At 52.0% G+C, this 21,669-nt stretch overlaps 2 protein-coding genes across 8 annotated transcripts in view; both read left to right on the forward strand.

The window, feature by feature from the left end:
• The first annotated feature begins 1,181 nt into the window (after positions 1-1,181).
• C1QB (complement C1q B chain) lies at positions 1,182-3,152 on the forward strand. 3 transcript variants are annotated; one of them, XM_015882828.3, is made up of 3 exons: positions 1,182-1,345; positions 1,728-1,975; positions 2,459-3,152. In XM_015882828.3, exons 1-3 carry the CDS (start codon positions 1,191-1,193, stop codon positions 3,031-3,033), a joined length of 978 nt encoding a protein of 325 aa, XP_015738314.2. In that variant the 5' UTR covers positions 1,182-1,190; the 3' UTR covers positions 3,034-3,152. The 3 variants fall into 3 exon arrangements, with proteins under 3 accessions (XP_015738314.2, XP_015738317.3, XP_015738315.3); XM_015882831.3 differs by having other exon boundaries at positions 1,279-1,345; positions 1,804-1,975; XM_015882829.3 differs by having other exon boundaries at positions 1,279-1,345; positions 1,807-1,975.
• Positions 3,153-19,990: 16,838 nt separating this feature from the next.
• EPHB2 (EPH receptor B2) overlaps positions 19,991-21,669 on the forward strand; it is an 86,046-nt gene continuing 84,367 nt past the window's right edge. For 4 of the 5 annotated variants that reach the window (XM_015882707.3, XM_015882709.3, XM_015882708.3 and 1 more), the window contains exon 1: positions 19,991-20,193. In XM_015882707.3, coding sequence (XP_015738193.2) covers positions 20,109-20,193 — 85 coding nt within the window. In that variant the 5' untranslated portion in view covers positions 19,991-20,108. Of the gene's footprint in view, positions 20,194-20,448; positions 20,695-21,669 lie in introns of those variants that run through there. The other variant, XM_085509721.1, reaches the window with a different exon arrangement.

Below are 21,669 nucleotides of genomic sequence, written 5' to 3' on the forward strand. Positions count from 1 at the left end.
TCTGTATGTGAGAATTCTGTCTGCACAGCACCTGGACACCCCTGAGTCCCCTATTCCATTCATAACCTCCATCTGTATGGACCCCACCTGCACCAAAAGCATCAAGGGACTGTTCCCATGATCACACACCCACAGTACCCACAGAAGGGGGTCTGAGGTTCCTCCAGGAAGGGGTTCTGATATTCCCTTTTCCATCCAACTGGATCCCATTTGGTTGACCACAGAGAAAACCTTGGGACATCCCCATGGACCCATTCTCACTAGGGACTCTACCCAAACAATTTCAGAGCTCAGCCAGAGGGCTCTACCACCTCCAACTGTACAGAGCACAGGCACCAGGGAGGGAGCTTTTGTTGCTAACTGGGAAGAAGTGGCAAAGGGGTGCCTGAGGGTGCTGCATGATGGGTTACCATTAATTGGGAGAAAAAAGCCTGGGGCTGAACCCAAGGAACCCCCTCAAGGGAGACAATTATTTTCCCAGTGTTAAAGTGAAGAGTGGCCAGGTCTTGACTGGAGGGTCTGGGTGGATGTGGCTTTGTGATAAAGACCTAAGGTGCAAGGTTTTCTTTGTGGTATCTGTGCCAGAAGGGGGCCATGGTAGGGAAAGGGAAGGGGAAGCAGAAGAGCCAGACTGAAGGAGCTCATGGCTGTGGAGGCTGCAGAACCCACCAAAACCCAATGGAGATTCCTCCTGTACAGTAGAAAGCAAGAGCTCATCTCCCCTGAATGTCCTATGCTATACTTCAACAGGGCATCAGCAGAACTTGAGGTTGGAAATGCTCGTATCTCAAGGTGAAATCATTTCCCATTCTCAGCCTGGAGTTCAGATTCATAGATGCTTAGGCCATGGCATGTCCTCTTGTCTGGTAGCATCTCCCAGCACAGCTGGTTATGCACAGGGAAGCCTGAAGGATGCCAACAAAGAGCACACAACTTCCTGCAGCGCTCTTTCCTCCCTGGATTTGCATGGAGCTGATGGCAGTACTCCTCAGAGTAAGCACAGCTGAGCAAAGCACAGAGACCCTGCAGGGTAGGGCAGACATCTCCCTGCTTCCCAGGACCAGACCTGTGCACCTATGGGGCTCCGCGTTGCTGCTCCAGGGTTTCACATTCTGCTGAGCTGACAGCATTCATAAGGGATATGAAAGTGACACTTGAAGAAAGGACTGGATCTAAAGATATAAAAAGGGATGTGGCCAGATTCTTTCATAACTATCCTTGCAGCAAACTTCTGCTTCCCCTTAGGGTCATTTCCAAGCAGGACAACAGTGTGTCCCTCTCTATTTCCCATTCTGTGCAACAAGAAGCTGACAGTAGGAAGGCTGAGCCCAGCTCCCTCCTGCAGGTAGGAGTGCATTGGGGACCTGGCAGCACCAGAGGGACAATCACCCCAGTGCTGCTGGGGCTTCTCAGTGGCTTGGGCAGAACAGAAAGGGAGTGCTGGGCTGGGGATGGAGGAGATCTCTGGTGGGATCCTAAACATTTCTGCCCAGCCTGGGGAAGGAGGAGAAGGAAAGGGGGAATGAGAGGGGCCCAAAGGGGTGGTCAGGGACTGAGCACTGTTCTGAAACTGCTCAGGCACAGTGATTTGACTCTACATTCTGCTGTCATAAGATGAGATCCCAAAGGGTCTGATCCCTCCAAGACCACAAGGAAAGTGGATTTGGCCCTACAACAAAATGTTTTCCCTCCTTCATGGTATCACTCAAGAAGGCATCTTCTTCCAGAGCAGCACAGAATGGTTTCCCCACCCCTCCCACTGTTAGAAGCCATGCGGCACCTCAGCATCCTTCTGTGCTCCAGCAGGAAGACAAGATGCAGACCATGTGGGTGATGTTGATCTGCTTCACCGGAGCGCAGCTGGCAAGTGCCACGCTCTGCAAGAATTATGGCACCATCCCAGGCATCCCGGGGTCACCAGGCCAACCTGGCATCAATGGGAAAGATGGGGAGAATGGTCCAAAGGGCGAGCAAGGTAAGGAGGAAGTTATGGGTGTGGAAAACATCATCGATGAGAGCAGGAAGAGCTGGTGCCAGGCACATGGTTGGGGGAGACCAATCCAGCAGAAATCCCTTTACAACAGGTTCTTTGTGGTGTTATCAGGACTGGGTGATACTCAGTCAACTAGATAAGATAGCAGGTAACGGCCTTAAGTTGTGCCAGGGGAGGTTCAGGTTGAATATCAGGCGTTAGCACAGGTTGCCCAGGGAGGTGGCGGAGTCACTCTCCTTGGAGGTATTCAAGAGCCATGGAGATGTGGCACTGAGGGACATGGGGAGAAGAAAACATCATGAAGGACCTGGGGAGGGCAGAGAGCAAGGGGAGCCATGCCAGCCAGCTGGGGGGCTCTACTGTCCCACATCTCAGCACAGATATCTGTGGTTCACTTTCCAGTTCCCCTCTGCAGACCCACAGGGCTTGGCTGCGGCCACAATCCCTCTTCCTCCTGTTTTCTAGGTCCTCCTGGACTCATGGAGCATGAACAGGACATCGGCGAGAAGGGAGACCCAGGAGAACCAGGATATCCTGGGAAGGTTGGCCCCAGAGGGCCCCCAGGTTCAAAGGGACTGCCAGGCCCCATGGGACCCCCTGGCCCCCAGGGAGACACTGGTGACTACAAGGTCACCCTCAAGTCTGCCTTCTCTGCTGCCAGGACCATCAGCATCTTCCCACGCCGGGAGCAGCCCATCCGCTTCGACCGCATCATCACTAATGAGAACAGACACTATGAGAACCGGTACGGCCGCTTCACCTGCCAGGTCCCTGGTGTCTATTACTTTACCTACCATGTCACATCCAAGGGCAACCTGTGCCTCAGAATAAAGAAGGGACGGGGTGGTAGCAAGGGCGAGAAGGTGGTGACGTTCTGTGACTTCGTGCAAAACAGCTATCAGGTCACCACGGGAGGTGTGGTGCTCAGGTTGGCAGCCAATGAGTCTGTCTGGTTGGAGCCAACAGAGAAGAACTCTGTCGTGGGGATCGAAGGGGCTGACAGCATCTTCTCTGGGTTCCTGATTTTCCCTGAGGTTTAGCTGCTGTCTGTACCCTGGTGAGAGACAAGGTCTCCCCTTGGAATGACTCTTAGTTCCAGATTTGGTGCCCTAAGTATGTTGTGTTCACATTAAATGACAGCTTGTTGTGTCGCTGCTGACTCCTAGAATTTGCCTCCTTCCTTATCTTTGAGTTCAGCCCTGGAGCTTTCCCACACCTTAGGTACAGTGTGGGAGGAGGGAAGGGAGAGTAGCTCATTACAGAGGAACCCAGGGAAACTCCCAATCCAGGGCTGATGAGTCCAAGACCCTACCCAGCACTATCCCTGCCACTGGGGGCTGTCAGGCAGGTGGCACCAAGCTGTGGTGTGTGAATTGCATGTGGATGCCAAAGAGGAAGGGGGTTTTGTAGGGTATGGGATTTTAAAGGGATTGGATGGAGGAGATGTGGGACGGTATGGGAGAAATGGTTCAGCATTTGAACCCCAAAACACTTGCATGGCAGTGTACACCCACCCAGCCTCCTCACAAGCCCCATCAGAACTGCAGGATGCAAGGAAATGAGGAGCTGCCAATAAACTGGAGGACAGGGCTGCCATTCAGAGAGACTCCAGCCTGCCCTTTGAATGGCAGAAATGAGCTGCTAGGAACCTACTGACATTTAGCACAGACAAATGCAAAGCCCTCTGTCTGGCATGAGATGACCCAATGCAGTAGGACAAGCAGGGGGTGGGAGAAGTTTGTAGGGAAGGATCCGGGATGCTGATGGACAAGATGCTGAAACTTTCTGCCTTTCTATATGATTGATATAATCCTTTTAGACTTTTGAAAAGGTCCTTTGTCAGAGCCCCTTTTCAAAACTGATGTCTGGCCTAACACCAGCATCAGCCAAACAGTTCCTGGGGTCTTGGCTGTACCCACAGAGGGTCAGTGCAGAGAGCAGCTATCTCTTGAAGTGCAGCTCTGTGCTTAATCAGTGGGAAAACTGCTGCAGAGAGCAATGCTTCCTCCCCTGGGTGTCAGCCAGAACCAGCCTAGCTCTCAGCAATGAGTCTGCTTCTTCCCTTCCCTTCCCTTCCCTTCCCTTCCCTTCCCTTCCCTTCCCTTCCCTTCCCTTCCCTTCCCTTCCCTTCCCTTCCCTTCCCTTCCCTTCCCTTCCCTTCCCTTCCCTTCCCTTCCCTTCCCTTCCCTTCCCTCTTTCCTCCCTCCCCCCCCTTTCTGTTTTATTTGCTTTGTTCTGTTTCGCTCTTTTTCTCCTCATTTAAACGCTATCACAGCTAAAATTGGTGAAGCAGCATCTCCTCGTGGCCAAGCCAGAGCTTACACCTCGGAGCTGCACCAGGTGGTGCTGTGGCCCTCATCTATGGAGTCAGACCTCCATCGAGGTCCAGCATATGCCCACGCAGTCACCAGGTGCTCAGAGGATATCGCCTAAAAGCTAAGGTGGGGGTTGTAGGTGATTTCAGAGCAGGTTTGTATGATATATGCTTTGCCAAGCTGCAGCTAAGCAGCAGTGGGATGCTTTGCCTTCTCAATGCTGGAGCTTATATGGATTTGGTGAGCTGAAGGGGAGGGAGTGGTAACCCGGAGCAGGGTATGAAACTGTGCAGCGTGCTGAGTGCCTATCAGTATTCATGGAAAGTGAAGCTAAATTAGAGATCAAAGCACATCAGAGAATGTGTTTAGAGTGGGAGTCGTGGCTGCATTGTAAGAATGAGCCAGGGATGTCAGTCCTGCACTCTGGTCGGGTGTCTAACATCATTAACAACCACTTTCACAGGTGTTGATTCATTTAATTTGAACCCAGTCAGTCCCTCCTGAAGAACTCAAAGCATTTCTTTCCCCTCAGCCTCCCAGCACTGAGTCAATGGATGAAACATCCCTGGAGGTGCCCAAAGACGGGTTGTATGGCAGCTTGATCTCATGTAGGGAAAACAACCCACAGCAGGGAGCTGGAATGGGATGGTCTTTAAGGTTCCTTTAAGGCTCAGCCCCAGGTCTGCTGGGTGCAAGATAAGAACTTATAGCCTCAGTGGCTCTCCAGCAGGGAATGGATACAGAACTCAGCCCTCTGAGACAAGAAAGCAAGGATGCACAATGACTTCCATCCCATATATCTTACCTTGAGGTATCTGATCTTGTTTCCCTGGGCCTACTCAGGCTTTTATTTTTGAATTTGAATGAGATTTTGCCTGGAACAACACACACTGGCTTGCCATGAGCTGGCAGCTGCGGAGGGCTGGACACCAAAGGGTTAAGCCCTGCCTCCTTATGAGGAACAGCCTTTGCAGAGCTGTAGAAAGGCTCTTTCTTTCCCCAGCAGATCTCTGGGAATGAAAAGTCTGTGTTCCAGATATTAAATTACTCATAAAATAGTCGTCCTGTCCCCGAGGCGGCTCAGCAGCCCCCAGCCCCCGCCGCCCGCGCTGCCGGGCCGCTGATGTGCATCTGCATGTCACCTCCTGCTACAAGGTCAATCTCTCCAATTTAAAGCAGCAACGTTGGAAAGCAAACCAGATTTCAGCCAGAATTAGCTTCAAATGGAGCATTCAGGGCACCGGCACTGGGGTGGGAGAGCAGGAGGGGAGGGACCGGAGCTCAACCATGGGGTGATGGGATGAGGCCTTCAAGGCCCTATGGCATGGTGGCCGGCTGGGGAGGATGCTTGGCAGACAGGGAACAGGTTGGAAAGGCCTCATGCATCCTCTTGGCTTCCAGCAGGGATCTTAGCACCAGCCCTGGGTTGTTTTGCTGCCCCTGTAAGGCTGCAGGCCTGGGGGGCCTACAGACCACAGCTAGGCCCAGGTTTCCATAGGGATGCACAGGGACAGCTGCTTCAGCCCTTGTTTTGCAGAATGTGCCAGGAGTGTGAGCTGTGAGCTCAGCTCTGTGAGGCTGTAAGAGAAGACTTGAGCCCTTCCTTGCCTATATACTGCCATGAGTCTGGAGGTGAGTTCTTGTGTACATTAAAACCCAGCAAATGTAATAGGCACATGCAGCAAAAAGCAAGCCACGCAAATAAAGGGGCTGTGAGACTCCTCAGAAGGGTCTGTTGGGATGGGACAAGGGGAGATAGTTTCCAGCTAATAAAGGGGAGATTTAGACTGGATATAAGGAAGAAGTTTCTTACAATAAGGATGGCGAGGCACTGGAACAGGTTTTCCAAAGAGGTAGTGGTGCCCCATCACTTCAGACACCACTGGAGGGGCTCTGAGCACTGATGGAGCTGTGAATGTCCCTGCTCATTGCAGGTCCTGATGGTCTTTGAGGGTCCCTTCCAACTCAAACCATTCAATAACCCTGTAAAAACAACACGCTTTCAACATGCAGTACTATAGCAATGCACAACCAGGCTGAGAGATCTACACTGAGGCAGATCAGTCCGTTGTTCATCTGCTCACCCCCCACTGCCCTAAATCTTGTATGTACATGCAGAGAAAAAAATCATTCAAGACAGCAAGGAGCTGTGCTGAGAGATGCTGCCATGTGCAGTCTTGTGAGGGCTGCAAAGACACAGGAAGGTCCCCAGGGAAATGTGTGCAGCACACATGGGCACATACCTGAAATACCCATCTGGTTTTTGAATAGGAATTATCTGTGAGGCTGCAGTTCTGTCTGACTCAGGGCTTGAAGGCTGCAGAACAGCCCCCAGCACTAGGAACACACTGAGCACAAGGAACGCAGCCCCCAGGGCTGAATGCTGCTGCCCAGCACTCCCTCTGTTCCCATTATGTGCCAGGAGAGCTTTTGTCTGGGGATACTGGCATGTGCAGTCACCAAGGAGACGGAACAGCAGCAGGTCATCAGCACGATTCCAGACGAGCTGGGAGGGACACACATTCGGCTGCATGCCTGCCTGACCAGCAAGGGAATCCCCAGCACCCTCCAAGACCTGGGTTCTGCTCCCACAATGATCCCTGAGTTATCATCATCCCGCTGATGCCACCAGCAGAAGTGCCAGGGCCTCACTACCTCTGAGTAAAAAATTTCTTCCTAACATTAAACCTAAACCTCCACTTGCGCACAACATCACTTGTGCTAGGAGAGCTCAGAGAGGCTGAAGTAAAGGTCAGAGGAGACAGGCAATGGCCCCCAGGTTTCCTCCAGCAATCTGCAGCCATAAAAGATCAACAGCAAGGAAAAGACACTGGGTTCAGCTGCAAGGCTGCCTGCTCATGGCGTGGCACAACGCTTGGCACAGCCTCACAGCACAGCCCGAGGGTTTGGGCAGTAGGTACAGGTGAAGAATCAACAAATAAAATGGCACTGACTGCTCAGGGAGGTGGTGGAGTCACCATCTCTGGAGGTGTTCAATAAGAGGGTGGATGTGACACTGAGGGAAATGGTCTAGAGTGGTTGATGGTTGGTCTGGATGATATTAAGAGATCTTTCCCACCTTAATGATTGCTCTACAGAGTGGATTTTCCAATGTCTATAGAATCACAGAATCATCGAATGGATTGATTTGGAAGGGATTTTAAAGATCATTGAGTTCCAGCCCCCTGTTGTGTGCTGGTTGCCCCCAACCAGATCAGACAACCACCCAGGGATCCATCCAGCCTGGCCTTGTGCACCTCCAAGGATGGGGCACCCACAGGACATGGGTCTAGTATGATATCGAGACTCTTGCTGTCACCTTAACATAGTTTGGTTAAAAAGTGAGTGGTCCTTGCTGTTACTTAGTCCCCCCCATACATCCCCAGCCAGGGGCCAATATCCCTGGAAATAATCCCCTGGCTCAGGAAAAGCAATCTCTGTACCATCAGCATTTCCATGTCCCACAGGATGTGCTCAGTGATCCCAGAGGTCTTTTCCAACCTTAATGATTCTATGCTCCTACAGTTCTAGCATCCTTGCAGCCACATTTTGGGGCACTTCTTCACTTTGCTTCTTGCTGCTGCGAGAGTTTCTGTGCTCAGCAAGACACACAGCATGTGCACAACCCTTGATTGGAAATTTTCCTGATGTAGATGTCATAGAGCTCTTTGGCAAGCAACCAAGGGGGCATGTTGGAGCTCAGAGTGGAGCGAGAATGGCTGCGTGTTTGTGCATACTTCCCCTTCCAGCCCAGACATATGCTTCAGGGCCCTGTTCCATGCCTTGAAAACACAGACGGGGGGCTGTGCATGTTTCAGGGTGGACTGTTTGACATCCCTCAGCTGCTGGGGCCATTGTGCAACTTGTTTTTGCCTCCCCGCTAATCGTGGGCTGTCTGCTCTGTAAAAGGCTGGAATACAAAGGGCAAAATGCCGCAGCAGGAGATGACCGTGCTTGGGCCAGGAAAATCCAGCCGACATTTTCTTTCTTCCTCGGTTTTACCACTAGATGTCATAGGAAAGGCAACGATGCTCTCCAGCCTTTCGTCCCCCCACTTTCTGCCTCGGTGGCCTTGGGAGCGCTTTGTCTGGCAGCAGAGCCCCTGGAGAACCCAACGCCTGGGATTTGGGGTTTCAATGGGCATTGAAATGCAACTGAAACCTTTTTCCCAGCGCCTGGCTAAGCCGCCCGTGCGGACCCTCCCGGGAGGGAGCCACACATCACCCTTTCTCAAAAGGACAACGCCGTCACGCCGGGACCCGCTGCACCTACAGCAATATGGTCCCTTCAGACTGAGTCGGACAAACAAGGCCTTTATAGGCACTTTCTTTTCTTCTGGAGTGGAAGGGAGAGAGCCGGGGGAGAACTCGGGGGCGTCCCACCGCAGCGGAGCAGAACACAAAGGCGTGCAATGAAAGGGGCACCAGCAAATCCTCTTATAGGGCCTTCGCTTCGTGCACATTCACAGCCCCCGTCTCCATCTGCTGGGGGGGATCCCCAAGCGAGGGGGGAGAGGGGCTCTCCCTGCCCTGCACCGCCAAAGCAAGCAAAGTGCATTCAGGGAGTGAGAAAAGGATGAAAAGGAAGAATAAGGCCATGCCATGCCGCTGCAGAGCCTGCGGTCAATGCGGCTCTGTGGATGCCACAGTGGGAGCAGGGAGGGGGCTGAGGATGGGGGAAGGGAAGCAGCTCCTGGGGGAAGCAAGAGCATGGAGGCCATTCTTGTGGGCAATGGGCAGTGCCAAGGCACAAGAGCCCTCCAGCCACCCTGCAGGACCCTCTGCGACCCTCACAGTGCCTCCACAAGCCTAATGGTGCCTTGGCATTGCTGGGCTGGGGGTGGATCTGCAAGCTGTCATTCGGCCCTGTGGGGAGTCAGTGTACTCATGTGGGGCACCATGACCCTGCTGGAGTGGTGGGTGCATGACTCAAAGGAAATTAAGGAGACCACACTAGAAGGTGAGCAGCAGCATCAACAGCATTCGTGTGAAGGAAGGAAATCCCTGTGTCTGCCAAGGAACTCTGTTTCAGTGGGCTTTCAGCTCCTAAGAAGGCCAGACATGGGACTGTGTTTCTCTATGAGACGGGGGAAAGCCAGGGGTACTTTTAGTGCAGCCCCTCCCCATATGATGAGGAAGGTGACTCAGTAAACAACACATGATAGTGATACCCAATTGTGGATGCTGCAGGACATCAAATATCCCCATCTCCCATGAGTTCACACTCACTGGGCCTCCTTTTTCCTGTTCATCCTGCATTTTCAACTCTTTGCATTGTGAATGGGTGAGCACAAGAATGTGTCTAACTGGGTCAGTCCAGACCAGAACGTGATGTTCCCTCTCATATGGGCTGAGGATTGATTTAATTTCTGCAGATAAGGCTGCTTGTGTGTCTTTTCTAACCTGGTGCCTGTCCAGCCCAGGGAGTGGTCCTTCCTCTTTGGTGGCCTGAAGCCACCAGGAGCCCTTCCAACTCCACCATGATGCAGTTGGGTCACGCACTGAGAGAACATCATCTCTTTCCTGCAGCTGGGTGGGGATGTCAGGAAAGAAGGACGAAGTGCTGAAGAAACAAAGAGGGTTGAGGTTCCCAGGCTTTTCTAGAGAAAGAGAGATGTGAGTAGGAGTGAGGCTGAGGTCAGATTATTGCTGCTTTGGGCAGTTCTGGTCCCATCAGGCTCTCAGAGGCTTTCAAACATGGAAAATGGGCAGGAGTGTAGTGGTGACAGCTACTTCCCACCTGGGAAGCTCCAAAGCCCTGTAATCAGAGGCGCATTGCCACAGACATGTCCATTATCTGCAGAACACTCTTCTCTCTACCGCACACAGAAATGATTCATGAACAAGTCAGGTAACTCTGGATGCCAAGGCAGTGATGAAGGTCAGACAGTCTGCGTGTAGCTCTCCAGGGTGAGAGAGTGTGAGACACAGACAGCAGTGGACTGACAGTCTTCACTAGTGATGGATAAACATCCTTCTGGAGGTCACTGTGCATCAGTCATACCAGCCTGATAGGAAGGACTGCACCACCGTGTCATGCTTATGTGGCAAGGCCTTGGTGGCAGCTGCCCCATGTCATGGGCATCCCATGGGAGGGACTCCACATCGAGCACATAGTGGACATGGAGGAGCAACAGCTGATGGTGTTATGGAGTGACCACAGCCACCATTCTACTGCACCACTCAGGGAAAGGAGGTAGAAGAGGGTGGATGCTAGGGGAAAGTGTTTTTAGTTTGCTTTTAGTTTCTCACTGCACAAGTCTGTTATCAGTAGGTGATAAATAACATTAATCTCCCTTCCTGGTGATTGTTGAGTGATCTCCCCGTCCTTATCTCAACCCACGAGCCTGTTTTCATCATAATTTCTCCCCTTGTTCTTTTAAGCAACTCAAACATTACCGTCAGTAGACTTTGAGCTGTGGCTGACCCGGATGCATTTGGAAGAGCCAGCTGGTGCAGTTCTTCCACACATGGGAGAATACACTGCTTTTGTCCAGCCTAGATAATCTAAAAACTGGGAGAGGCACATGGGAGGAAGAATGGGCGCTCACCACCTGCCTTTCACCCCTACCATTGCTCTCAGAGAGAGGCACTAACTTAGACCTTGTGATTTCCTCTTGCCCCATCTAAACCTGAGCTGAGTAGGCCGGCAAAGACCCATTTATAGCTGCAGACCTCCCAGAGCCCCCAAATACCCCAAACTGAGAAGCACGCAGGCTGTTTTGCTTCAGCTCAACTCACTTCACTCATCACACAGGCACCTCCCAGTTGCTTCATCTCCAAGAGCTGCCTTCACTGCACTTCTCCCCCTGACACTCACTGTTGTGCTCTCGTGAAGACTTGAGAAGACAGGGGAGTGCTATGACCACGGGTCACTAAGAGCTGCAGAAAAAGGAAAGGAAGCATTTCCTTCTCATATCCCTTGGTGATAACAAGAGACATGAGTAGATAAATGTTCATTGAGCTGGGAATCCCAGGGATGAGCAGCAAGCAAAAGGCTGTACCATCCCTACTGCCTTATAGTCTTCTGCATGCACATGGCTTTGCTGATGTGCAGGCAACTCATCAGGAGATTTCCTGAGGAGGACTTAACACTGGATATCACACAACTATTGCTGGATGTTGTGTAACTACTGTTGGATATCAAACAACTTCTATTTGGATATCGAAGAAGTGCTGTTGGATATTGTGCAACTACTGTTGGGTACTGAATAACTACTGCTGGATACTGAGCTACTGTTGGATATCAAACAAGTGCTGTTGGATGTTGTGCAACTACTGTTGGTTATTGAATGAGTACTGTTGGATATGGTGCAATTACTGTTGGATATCAATCAACTGCTTCTGGTAGTTCACATGGAGATGCTAATTCTGGTGGGACAAGCAGGGGCAAGCACTGATCTGGAAGGGAATGATGGAAAAGAGGAATACATGGACATGGTCCTATTTTGGTGTGTCTGGCTTTCTGTTTCTGCCTTCAGATCCCTTCTTCCTAAGCAGGGAGGACTCACGATGTTCCATGAAACATGCTTATGAAAAATATCATCAAGGATTTATTTGCCTGTGCATGGAGGTATCCAGGGAATCTTATTCACTGCTGAGCTGCAGGATTGTGAGTACTTTCTCGGTACTAATTCCTCGGAGAATGTGTTGATCAGATGCACCAGTGCCTAAAACTCACTGGCTCGGTGCCCCATCCACTAGAAAGTCTTACTCAGGGAGAACAGCATTAGATGCTTCAGAGTGATACAGTATGGAGCATAATCCATTGCCAGAGGAAATTTCCTGTCTTGCAGCCTAGGAGTTCTTAAAACATAGGGAAAAAGTTCAACACTCATCACAGGTCAGTGCTGGTTTTTGTTGTTGGGTTGTTTTGCCTATAGCAGAAAAAAAAAGGGGTAGGAAAAATATTGCCTACGAGGGCAAAAAAAAAAAAAAAAAAAGATGATTATTTGTTATATTTGATTCCAGCAGGATGCAGGAGGCTGAGGAAGGGCTGGTGAGCTCAGTGCTGTGCTCACCAACAAACACACACAGCAGGATCCAAACAGGTTGCTTAAATCTGAGCCCTGTGGTCTCATTGCATGTATTCCTCATCCTGGCTCTCCTCCAGACCTGACTCTGCTAGGAGGGACAGCTTTCCTCAGCCCCCCATTGCAGGATCTGAGCCCTGGGAGCCTGCAGGGCTGGGAGCTGCTGCCTGCTCCCAATCTGCTGCCATTCCAGCTCCCTCTTGGCAGAGCTCCTCATGCACAGGGCTCCAGGGCTGCACTGTTTGCTTATCTAGCACCGTGATTTAACACAGACGCAGGAACTCACACACTCTTTCCCAGTCTCCTTCAAATTACTTTATTGCTTCCTGTCAACTAGCCGAGCATATCCTGTTAATATACAATCCCCAACGAGCAGTTTTCACAGCATAATCCCCCTTTGTCAGATAACGCAGCTCACCTCCCAGTGGATGGCCCCATTCTGGACATCTTTGGATGCAGGATCCTGGGAGCAGGTAGGTATTATTTTCCAGTGAAGCAAACCTGCTCTTGTCATTATGTTTAAAGCACCAGGCTCCCTGGAGGTGCCCAAGAAACATAAAGATGTGGCTCTGATGGACACAGTGGGATGGGTTGGGGTTGGACTTGGTGATCTTGGAGGTCTTTTCCAACCTTAATGACTGTATGAGTGGGTATGGAGGTTTTATGATTGGATGTGATGATCTTGGAGGTTTTTTTCCAGCCTCATTGATTCTGTGCTTCTGTGATTTCATACATTGCTGCAGCCCTTTTGGGGGGGTCTTGGAGCTGATGGTATTCTATCACTGTCCTACCACATGCCCTAGGGACTATGGAGCTCCCAGCAATGTCCATCTGCCAAAGGCGGTTGTTTTAAAGGCATACGTTGTGTTCATCCTCTATCTCAGACGTTCCATCCACCACTCTTGCATCTCATGCTGACATCCTCATGTCCAGATATTGCATTTGCAGGATGTTGACACTACCTGGTCTTCTTTAACCTCTTTCTGGGCTTTCTCCCTAACCTTGATGTCCAGCTGATGTGTCAGATGACACCGTGTCATTATTGTGTCCATTCTATAAGACTGGAGAAGTCCCTTTCAGTGAACACCCTGGTGTTGGAGATTGCTGAGCCTCCACAGTGTCTGCTCCAAACATGCTCCTTGCCATCAAACTCCTGCTTTGGCATGAGGAAAAGGAACACATGCAGCCATGTAGCACATCTGTAGTATCACATAGAACCTTATTTTTGTAGCTGTATCTTCCAGGTTTCTCCTTGGTCCAGGTCCTGGGACAATTTATCTGTCTGAAGTCGTTCCTGGAAGCTGGGGACAAAGTTGGTGCTGATGGTTGGTTTACTAGCAGCTGGATCTACCCTGGAGGCAGCTCTACACACTGGGGCTCTACATGCTTAACACCTCATTGACTGGAACATCTACTTAGAGAGCACAGTCTTGCTTGTCTGAAAAGAAGGAAAAGCCTGTTTGACTGAGGAGAAACACAGATCACTTATCTCAGTGACATCTGAACAGCCAGTCCTGGAAATTGACTCCAAATTAAAAACCAGTTGAAAAGAACTATTTTCTCTCCCAGGTAAATCCGGACTAATGTAGTTCCTCTCTGTTGAGCAATGTGTTCTGTGCATAGCCAGCCCAGCACCCCTATATGTCCATGTTCTGTGTCTGGAGGATTGCTTGCTCCATTGCTCCAGCACCCCACCATTGCTCATCTCTTACAGCCCCAGCCCAGGGCTGCAGCAGCAGCTCTTCCTCCTGGCAACCACAGCCTTCCAGACAGAATGCAAACCATCTCAAGAACAGAAGAAGCAGAGAGTTGTTTTAATTAAAATCAAATTAAAGGCCTATCTGATCACAGCCTGGGGATGAGTAATGGGATACAGCAATCTATGTCTCATGAGCTCAGCTTGGAGCACACAGGGCCAGCGGCCAGTTGGCATGGCCATGCTAGAGGTCCTGTCCATGCCATGCTGGTGCCAGGGAATGTCTGTGGGGCAAACCCACCACATCCATCTCCTGTGTGCCCAGGAAGGGTTTTAATCACAGATAGGAGATGGTCTATGGGCTGCACAAGTCCAGAGCAACCCATATTGAACATGTCCCAATTCTTTCTTTGTTCCTATGGATTTCCTGGATCCCTGCTTCAAGAACTTGTACAGCCTCCATTTGAATCTCTGTGAGCATCCACAGAATCCTCTGCCAAGGAGCTCCCATGCTCATGTGTAGAATCACCTTCTCCTGAGCACCTATCTTTTCTTCACAAGCTTCATCCAAGCTTTGTCTGATGGTCATGGTTCTTATGAGGTTGTGGCTGTTTTCCCCATGTGCAAGATGGGTCCCAGCTCAGACCCTTCAGGACTTACTGGTGACCTCCTCCACTTACAGCACCCACTGATTACTCCTACTCTCTGCCACCATCTCTTAGTCAAAAAGACACAGAACATCCATTGTACTTCTTTGTTGTGTATTTTCTTCAAATAAACTTTTTGACAAGAGTCTTAATGGAAAGCCTTTGGAAATCCCAGCAGGTGAAGTGTACAGCAACCCACGTTCCCAGAGAGGTGATGCTCCCCCATCCCTGCAGTCACTCAAGATCAGGCTGGAGGGGCTCTGAGTACTGATGGAGCTGTGGGTGTCCCTGCTCAGTGCAATGTAGTTGGACCAGATGGCCTTTAGGGTCCCTTCCAATTCAAACCATTCTATGATTCCATGACATTGCTGGCAGGTCTTTCATGTCACCAGGGCAGAAGCCCAAAGAGCAGATGGATGGGCTGCTCCACGCTCCATCCATCTTTGCTAATTGGGCAGTGTTTCCCCTCAGCCCTCGCCAGAACCATCTCCTGCCGGCTCCTGAAAGTAAGTATTAGCATGAAGAGCATGTGAATGAATTTGCCAGATCCAGCATCTGTCTCACTTGCAGGACTTCTGTGGTCGATGGCTCTGTGTCCAGGTGGAGGCTGGTGATGAGTGGTACACCCCAGGGGCCCATCTTGGGATCTTTAATATCTTTATCAATTATATAGGTAGGGCCAAGTGTGCCTCATCCTTGGAGGTACCCAAGGCCATGGATGGGGCCCTGGGCAACCTGATCTAGTGGGGGGCACCCAGCCCATAGCAAGGGGTTGGAGCTGGGTCAGCTCTAAGATCCAAGCCGTGACTTCATTTTATGATGGCTTGCTCCAGCTCAGTCACATTTTAGCCAAAAAAAAAAAAAAAAAAGAGTGGAAATTCCTACAGCCAAAGAGACAATGAGATATGCCTTCTGTACAGCTTGTGGTGTACAGCTCCTTCTCACTCCTGACCTTTTATCTGCAGACCTTGGAGGGCTTTTGTCTGCACGCCGCACACCTTGCTCCATGCCCTCGCATCTCCCTTCTTGCTCTCCTCTTCAGAACAACCCAGACACACCGTTTCCTTTTCATCTGCTGTCCTTCAAGAAGATGTGGTTCCTCCTTCAGCTCCTGCCCTCTCACAGTAATCACCTCTTAGCAGAAAAGAGCTCTTTCACAACATGCTGTTGTCTTTGATGCCATGTTTGCTTTCTCGTCAACCTGCCGCTATCTCAGGGTTTTGCTCATGAACATAACACACACTATTACATTTTCTCATAGCATTCATAAGCATTTGCAAAACTCCTGCTTTTAACACCAGCAACGGCAAAAAACAAAAAACAAAAAAAAAAACAAACCAAACCAGCTCATTTTCTTCCCAGTTTCCCATTAAATGCCATTTCAGCCTTTTCAATTTTGAGGATGCCATTCTGTAATCTCATAGTATGAACCAGAGAGCCGAGTTTGACTCCTCAGCTCTTCTGCCTTCCTTTGAGTAACTTGAAGAGATTTCTGGGCTGTGGATGCCCAGCCACAAGACAGCAAGGGTTACATCCTTCTCTTTTACACACCTCTAAAAAGATGCCTTTATAAGGTCCTCCTCTATATAAACTTCTTTTTTGGGGGTGGAAAGTTTGACATATTTGCAGCCCTAAAGGAGACGACTTTACAACCTTTATCTTTCCAAATGCTCCTTTGTTAACAGTGAGCATGCAGCCACGATCAGGTAAATCCCACACGTTGGTTTGGTATAAGGTTGATTTGGCTCTGACTGTCATCATAATGTGGTGTCAAATTAGCTGTTGAGCAAAATACCCAAAGTTTCCTGCCCGATTCCAGCTTTCTAAATCTGTTTTAAATGCTTCAAAAGTGCCTCTTCTCTTTAATTTGTTCCCATGGATACCATTCAGAAGTTCCATTCATTTTAGGCGTGCAACCCTCTTCAAATCTTTATCACAATCTACCAGTTGACTTCTGCTTCCTAAATTAGCCGAAGGCTCTGAAATCGAAGGCAACAGCAACAGAAATCGAGGTACCTTTCACTCACTGCTGTCTGCAGCCACACTTTTCCCTCTGCAGAGATGAAATCCCACAGCTCTGTGTATTCCTGGGGTCCCGGTGCAGGATGATGCTCAGGTCACCTATCCCATCCTCTTGCCTTCCTCCTTTCTGCTTCTCCTCCTCAGCTCCACTTCTGGTTCCATGTAGCATCAAAGCTGACTGTGTGCAGGTATTTAACAGCAGAGCTCAGAAATGCTGGAGGAGTGCTGAAGGGAGCTGCTTCCTCCGTTAGGACCCCACAACAAGCCAAACGGGTTGAGCAAGAACAGCTTCCAGTGTCACATTTCAGCACAAGGCACCCAGCTATCTGCACAGAGCACACTCACTGCCTAATCTTGCTTCAGCTCTGCCACAAGCCCCCAGTGGGGTGGGGACCCAATGCTCTGCTTGGATGGGGCTGGAGCCCAGATCCCCTAAATCTAATCTGGGAGCAGAGCTGAAAGGAAGTACCCTGCTTAATGTGCCCTTACCATATATGTCAGGGGATGGGGCCAGGGCAGCCCTGGTAGCCTGGGGCATCCCTGCTGCTCCAAGCCTTCATCCCAAAGGACTGGGCTGGATTCTGTGCTAGACTGCACAGCATTTGGGGGCGATAGAGGGGGGAGGCAAGGGAAGACAGTGGGCATGGGTTGAGGTTGGACTGGATGATCATAGTGGTCTTTTCCAATCTTAATGATTCTGTGGTTCTAAGACAGAGGGGGTCCATTCTAGGGATCAGGCTGTGATCACATAGATTGACTCTGTGTCACTGAATGCTATTGGGAACAGCTCCTGCATCCCTGATTGGGAACACAGAGCAGGTGCAAAGCAGTGGCTGCTTGCCTTTGGGCAGCACTGCTTCAGACCATTTATCATTCAGATAGGGGAAAAAGGGTTAAACACAGCCTGCCCCCCCCCCCAGCCAGCGGTGCCTTTGGTTATCTGCAGCATGGCTGCAGGGCTACATGGTGCCTGTACATGTTCGAGGATCAAGAGTTAAGTGTTTGAATGATAAGTGATATCTTAAAAACATAAGTTTAGCAATGAGCCTTTGCCGACAATACTATACTATTAGTTAATAGGCAGAATTAACTCACTGGCCTGAGGCCAAGCCCGTCACAGCCAGAGCCAGAACAGCTGAAGCTGCTTTTCACTTGGGTTTTGCTTTTATGGGATTTGCTGCTGCAGGGAGACTCCAATTTCTGTACAAATATGTTGGCATTTCCCTCCTCCCAACCTGCCCCTGGAAGCTGCACGGAGCCCGAGGGATTCAGCTGGGAGCTGAGAGCTTTCCTTCTGCACACAGGGACGTCAGCGAGGTGCCGGTTCCCCACGGGGTGTCTCAGTGCTGGCTCTCAGGCAGATTTATGGCTCTAGGTGCCACCCATTCCCTCTTAGGGACATGGTAGGGGTGGGTTGAAGGCTGCACCATCCTGAGGTCTTTCCCAACCTTAATGATTCTGTGAGTAGTTTGGATGATGGAGCTCTGGATCCTGGAGATCCAGCCTAGATCACAGTGTGTGGGTGGTGCTGGCGTAGCTCATCCTGCCTCCATTTGGGAGGAGGTGGCTTCATCCCTTCCCTCGGCGTCTCCCTCCCGCCCCACTGCACCTCTTTAACCCCACAGAGCCACCTCCTCCAGGTGCGATGAGCCAAAGGCTTCATGTGCAAATACAACCTGTTCTTCCTGCACCGGGGAACTGTAAATGCTGCATGCAATGAGTCACCATCAAACCCGCTTTAATGTCCTCTAGATGCCATCTCTTGTGGCTCTTGTCTGCCTGGGAACCATCTTTTGATAGGAAGCAAACACGTGCGATTGAAGTGGCTGCCCCATTTCTTTTAACCCCGGTGCTGTTGCTTTTCCCAGGCATGATTTTCTCCCTGCAGCAGGATTTCAGCATCCCAATGGGAGCAGCAAGCAGGGCAGAACCAACAGACCCTGTTCCTAAGGTGGGGGGGTGGTCAGTTCCAAGTGACACCCAATGGCAGCAAGGAAAGCATCAGCTCCTGTGGTCCGTGACTGTGCTTTATGGAATCTGCTTGTCCAGTCTGGGCTGCTGAACCCTTGTGGGATGCAGGACAGGGGCTGGTGGGACACTGATCCACCCAAAGCCCTTCCGAGGGGCAGAGTGAAGACATGGGGTGGGAGCAGCCCTTACACTTCACCTCTGAATAGCATCTTCAGAGACAAACCCATCTCCAAAGGAGAACATATGAGCTTCAGAATCACTGCTGCAGTCAGACAGTAAATCTGTGAGGTCCAGCAGTAACAGCCCTGGGGATGCTCTGGAGCTGTAGGAGCTCCCAGAGGGGATCAGAGCCTACAGTTGGCTACACTGAGTTAGGGAAGTCGTCTGGTTTTTGGCCAGCGTCGTCAGGGAGCCTTGACCTGACACAAAATGAGTTCCCTTCATAGGGTCAGGGCATTCCAGATGTCCAAGCTGCTGGTGCAGCAGGGTGATAAGGAACGGTGAGACAAGCCCATTCCTTCCATGCCTCTCGGTGGGTATCCTGGGACCCCAGGCTCATAGGGAACTATGGGTGCTGGGTGTTGTAATGGGGAGGAGGAGCTGGGTCCTACCTGACCCCATCTAGTCTGAAGGGGGATTGTATATAATTCCTTAGAGATGAAATGAAGGAATTCCTGCTCCCAGCTCACCTGGGTCGGTAACCCCAGAGGGTCCGTGGCTTAGAACCAAGCTGAGCCTCCCACCACCAACTCTCATAGTCCCTCTACGGGCATCTGCCGGACCCTCTTTGTGCCCCCAACGAGACGATCCACACCAGCCGCGTTTTCTGGGCTCGTGGACGCTTTGGGGCGAGGATCGGGCGGGGGATGCCGAGCACGGGCAGCGGGGCGGAGGCCGACGGCTCCGTGCCGCCCCCCGACAGAGCGGCGTGGCGGTGGGAAGGGCGGAGGCGGGGGCATCCCTGCGGCCCTCCGGGAGCTCCCCCCCTTTTTCCTCCACCCCCCCTCCGGCTTTCGCAGCGCTCACTCAACCCCGAGAGGAAGATTTGGGCTGAAATCACGGCTTTCTCTGGATGATCGACAGCTCCGGGAGAAACCATCGTTCTGCGCAGGGGGAGCCTCCTCCCTTGTCTCCCCCCTCCTCCTGCCCCGCACCTCCGCCGCTCCCCACCGCCCCCCGAGCCGCCGCCGCTCCCCGCTCCTCCGCCCTCCGCCCGCCGCCCCCTCCGGCAGCGCGGCGCCCCCGGGGCGGGGAGGGCGGCGCGGGGCGCTCCCCCGCTCGGCGGCGGCGGTGGCTCGGCCCGGTCGGGGCGGCGGGGCCGGCGGTGCGCTCCGTGCCCGCGGCCGTGCCCGCGCCGGCGGCGGCCCCAGCCCCAGCGAGGGGGCTCGGCTCTGCGCTCCGCCGCCTCCATGGAGCTCCGCCGCCGCTTGTGATGCCCGGCCCGGAGCGCACCATGGGGCCGTTGTGGTTCTGCTGTTTGCCCCTCGCCCTTTTGCCTCTGCTCGCCGCCGTGGAAGGTAAGGAAAGGGGCCTTTCCGAGGCAGAACCCCTTCTTTTATGATGATGGTCGTTCTTATTTTGCAATTTTTAGGTTGTTTTATTTTTTTTTTTCTTTTTTCTTTTTTTTTTTCTTTCTCTCGTTTATTATTATTTATTTAATTAATCGAGGGGTGGCCTTCGGCCCTCCCCCTTCTTCCACGCCGCACCCCTTCCTGGGGGTGTGGGGTGTCGTGGGGAAGGGGGGGAAGGGGGACAGAAGGAGGGAAGGCGAAGTTCTGGGGAAGTGCTGCCCCAGGTGGAGCCGTTCCTCCCCCCAAACCCCGGCCCTTCCCTTCTTCCCTCCGCCATCCCCGTACCGAGGTGGGCATCTCCCTCCGCGCCTCCCGCTGGGAACCGCCGAGCTCCTCACCCGTGGATGCTTTGGGGTCCCCCACCTTAAGCAAGGCCAAATGCATCCTCCAACCGCACCCCCCCGTAGGGTCCCCCTTTGGGTTGAGACAAAGCAGAGACAGCGGCAGGTGGGTGCGTGGCCGAAGGATGGGTGTACGGCCGAGGGCTGGATTGCCATTAAGGGCTGGCTGCGTGGCTGGGAGTCTCACACCGGGTTCCCATTTTGGGGTCCCAATGCATCGCATCTCAGCCACGCCTGCGGTGCCGTGGGGGTCGGGGGGCTCCGTGGGGTTGTGCTTTACTGCTGGGTGTGGAGGTGGTGGGAGACGTCCGGACGGTGTTTGTCTGGAGCAGTTAGATGAGGCACCATTTATTAAGTTGGAGTTTTGGGAGATGACTCATGGGTTGGCCGGCTATACATCGTGATATTTACAATATGGGAGCTTGGCATAAATAGGACTATTTACGTTGCAGAGGAGAGCGCTAGCCAGCTATGCTATTCAAATGAGCATGGTATGGTTTTAATTAGGGGTTGGTGGGGGGGGGGGTGTGATGAGCGCGTTTGTAGGAGCACATGTCCAAGTGGGATGTATGGCCTAAGCTGCCCATAGCAGCCACGTTCACAGTGATGTTCATGCTCAGAGCTGGGTGTGGGGGCACCCATCCTGGGTTGGGGGTTGGAAGCCTCCTGTGGGACCCCACCAGGAGGTGTTGGATACTATGGGGCCGTTCCTTTGCTTGGAAACAAGAGGAACGGATTGACCTTCCCATCGCCGTGGCTGCAGGGCTGGGTGTGGAAATGCTTGTTCCGAGGGATGGGGAAGGGATGTGTGTGGATGGGGGAGGTCACCGAGGTGGTGGATGTGAGATGGGATGCTGTGGGGTGAGAGCTGAAGGTCTGCTGGCCGTCCCCATCTGAGAGCATCCTTCTGCCATGTTCTGTGTGTCTTTGGGGCTGTGTGAGCCGTGTCCTGGCCTTCCTCTCCTTCTGCAGAGCCGACGCTGCAGGAGAGCGTGGGCTGAGCTCCCTGGGTGCCGCTCTGCTCCATCCTTCCCTTTGGGAGCTGCCATTTCAGGCACGGCGTCCATCTGCTTCTCCTGAT

The sequence above is a fragment of the Coturnix japonica genome, chromosome 9, assembly GCF_054131305.1.
Source record: "Coturnix japonica strain WE chromosome 9, WE-NBRP24, whole genome shotgun sequence".
NCBI lineage: Eukaryota > Metazoa > Chordata > Aves > Galliformes > Phasianidae > Coturnix > Coturnix japonica.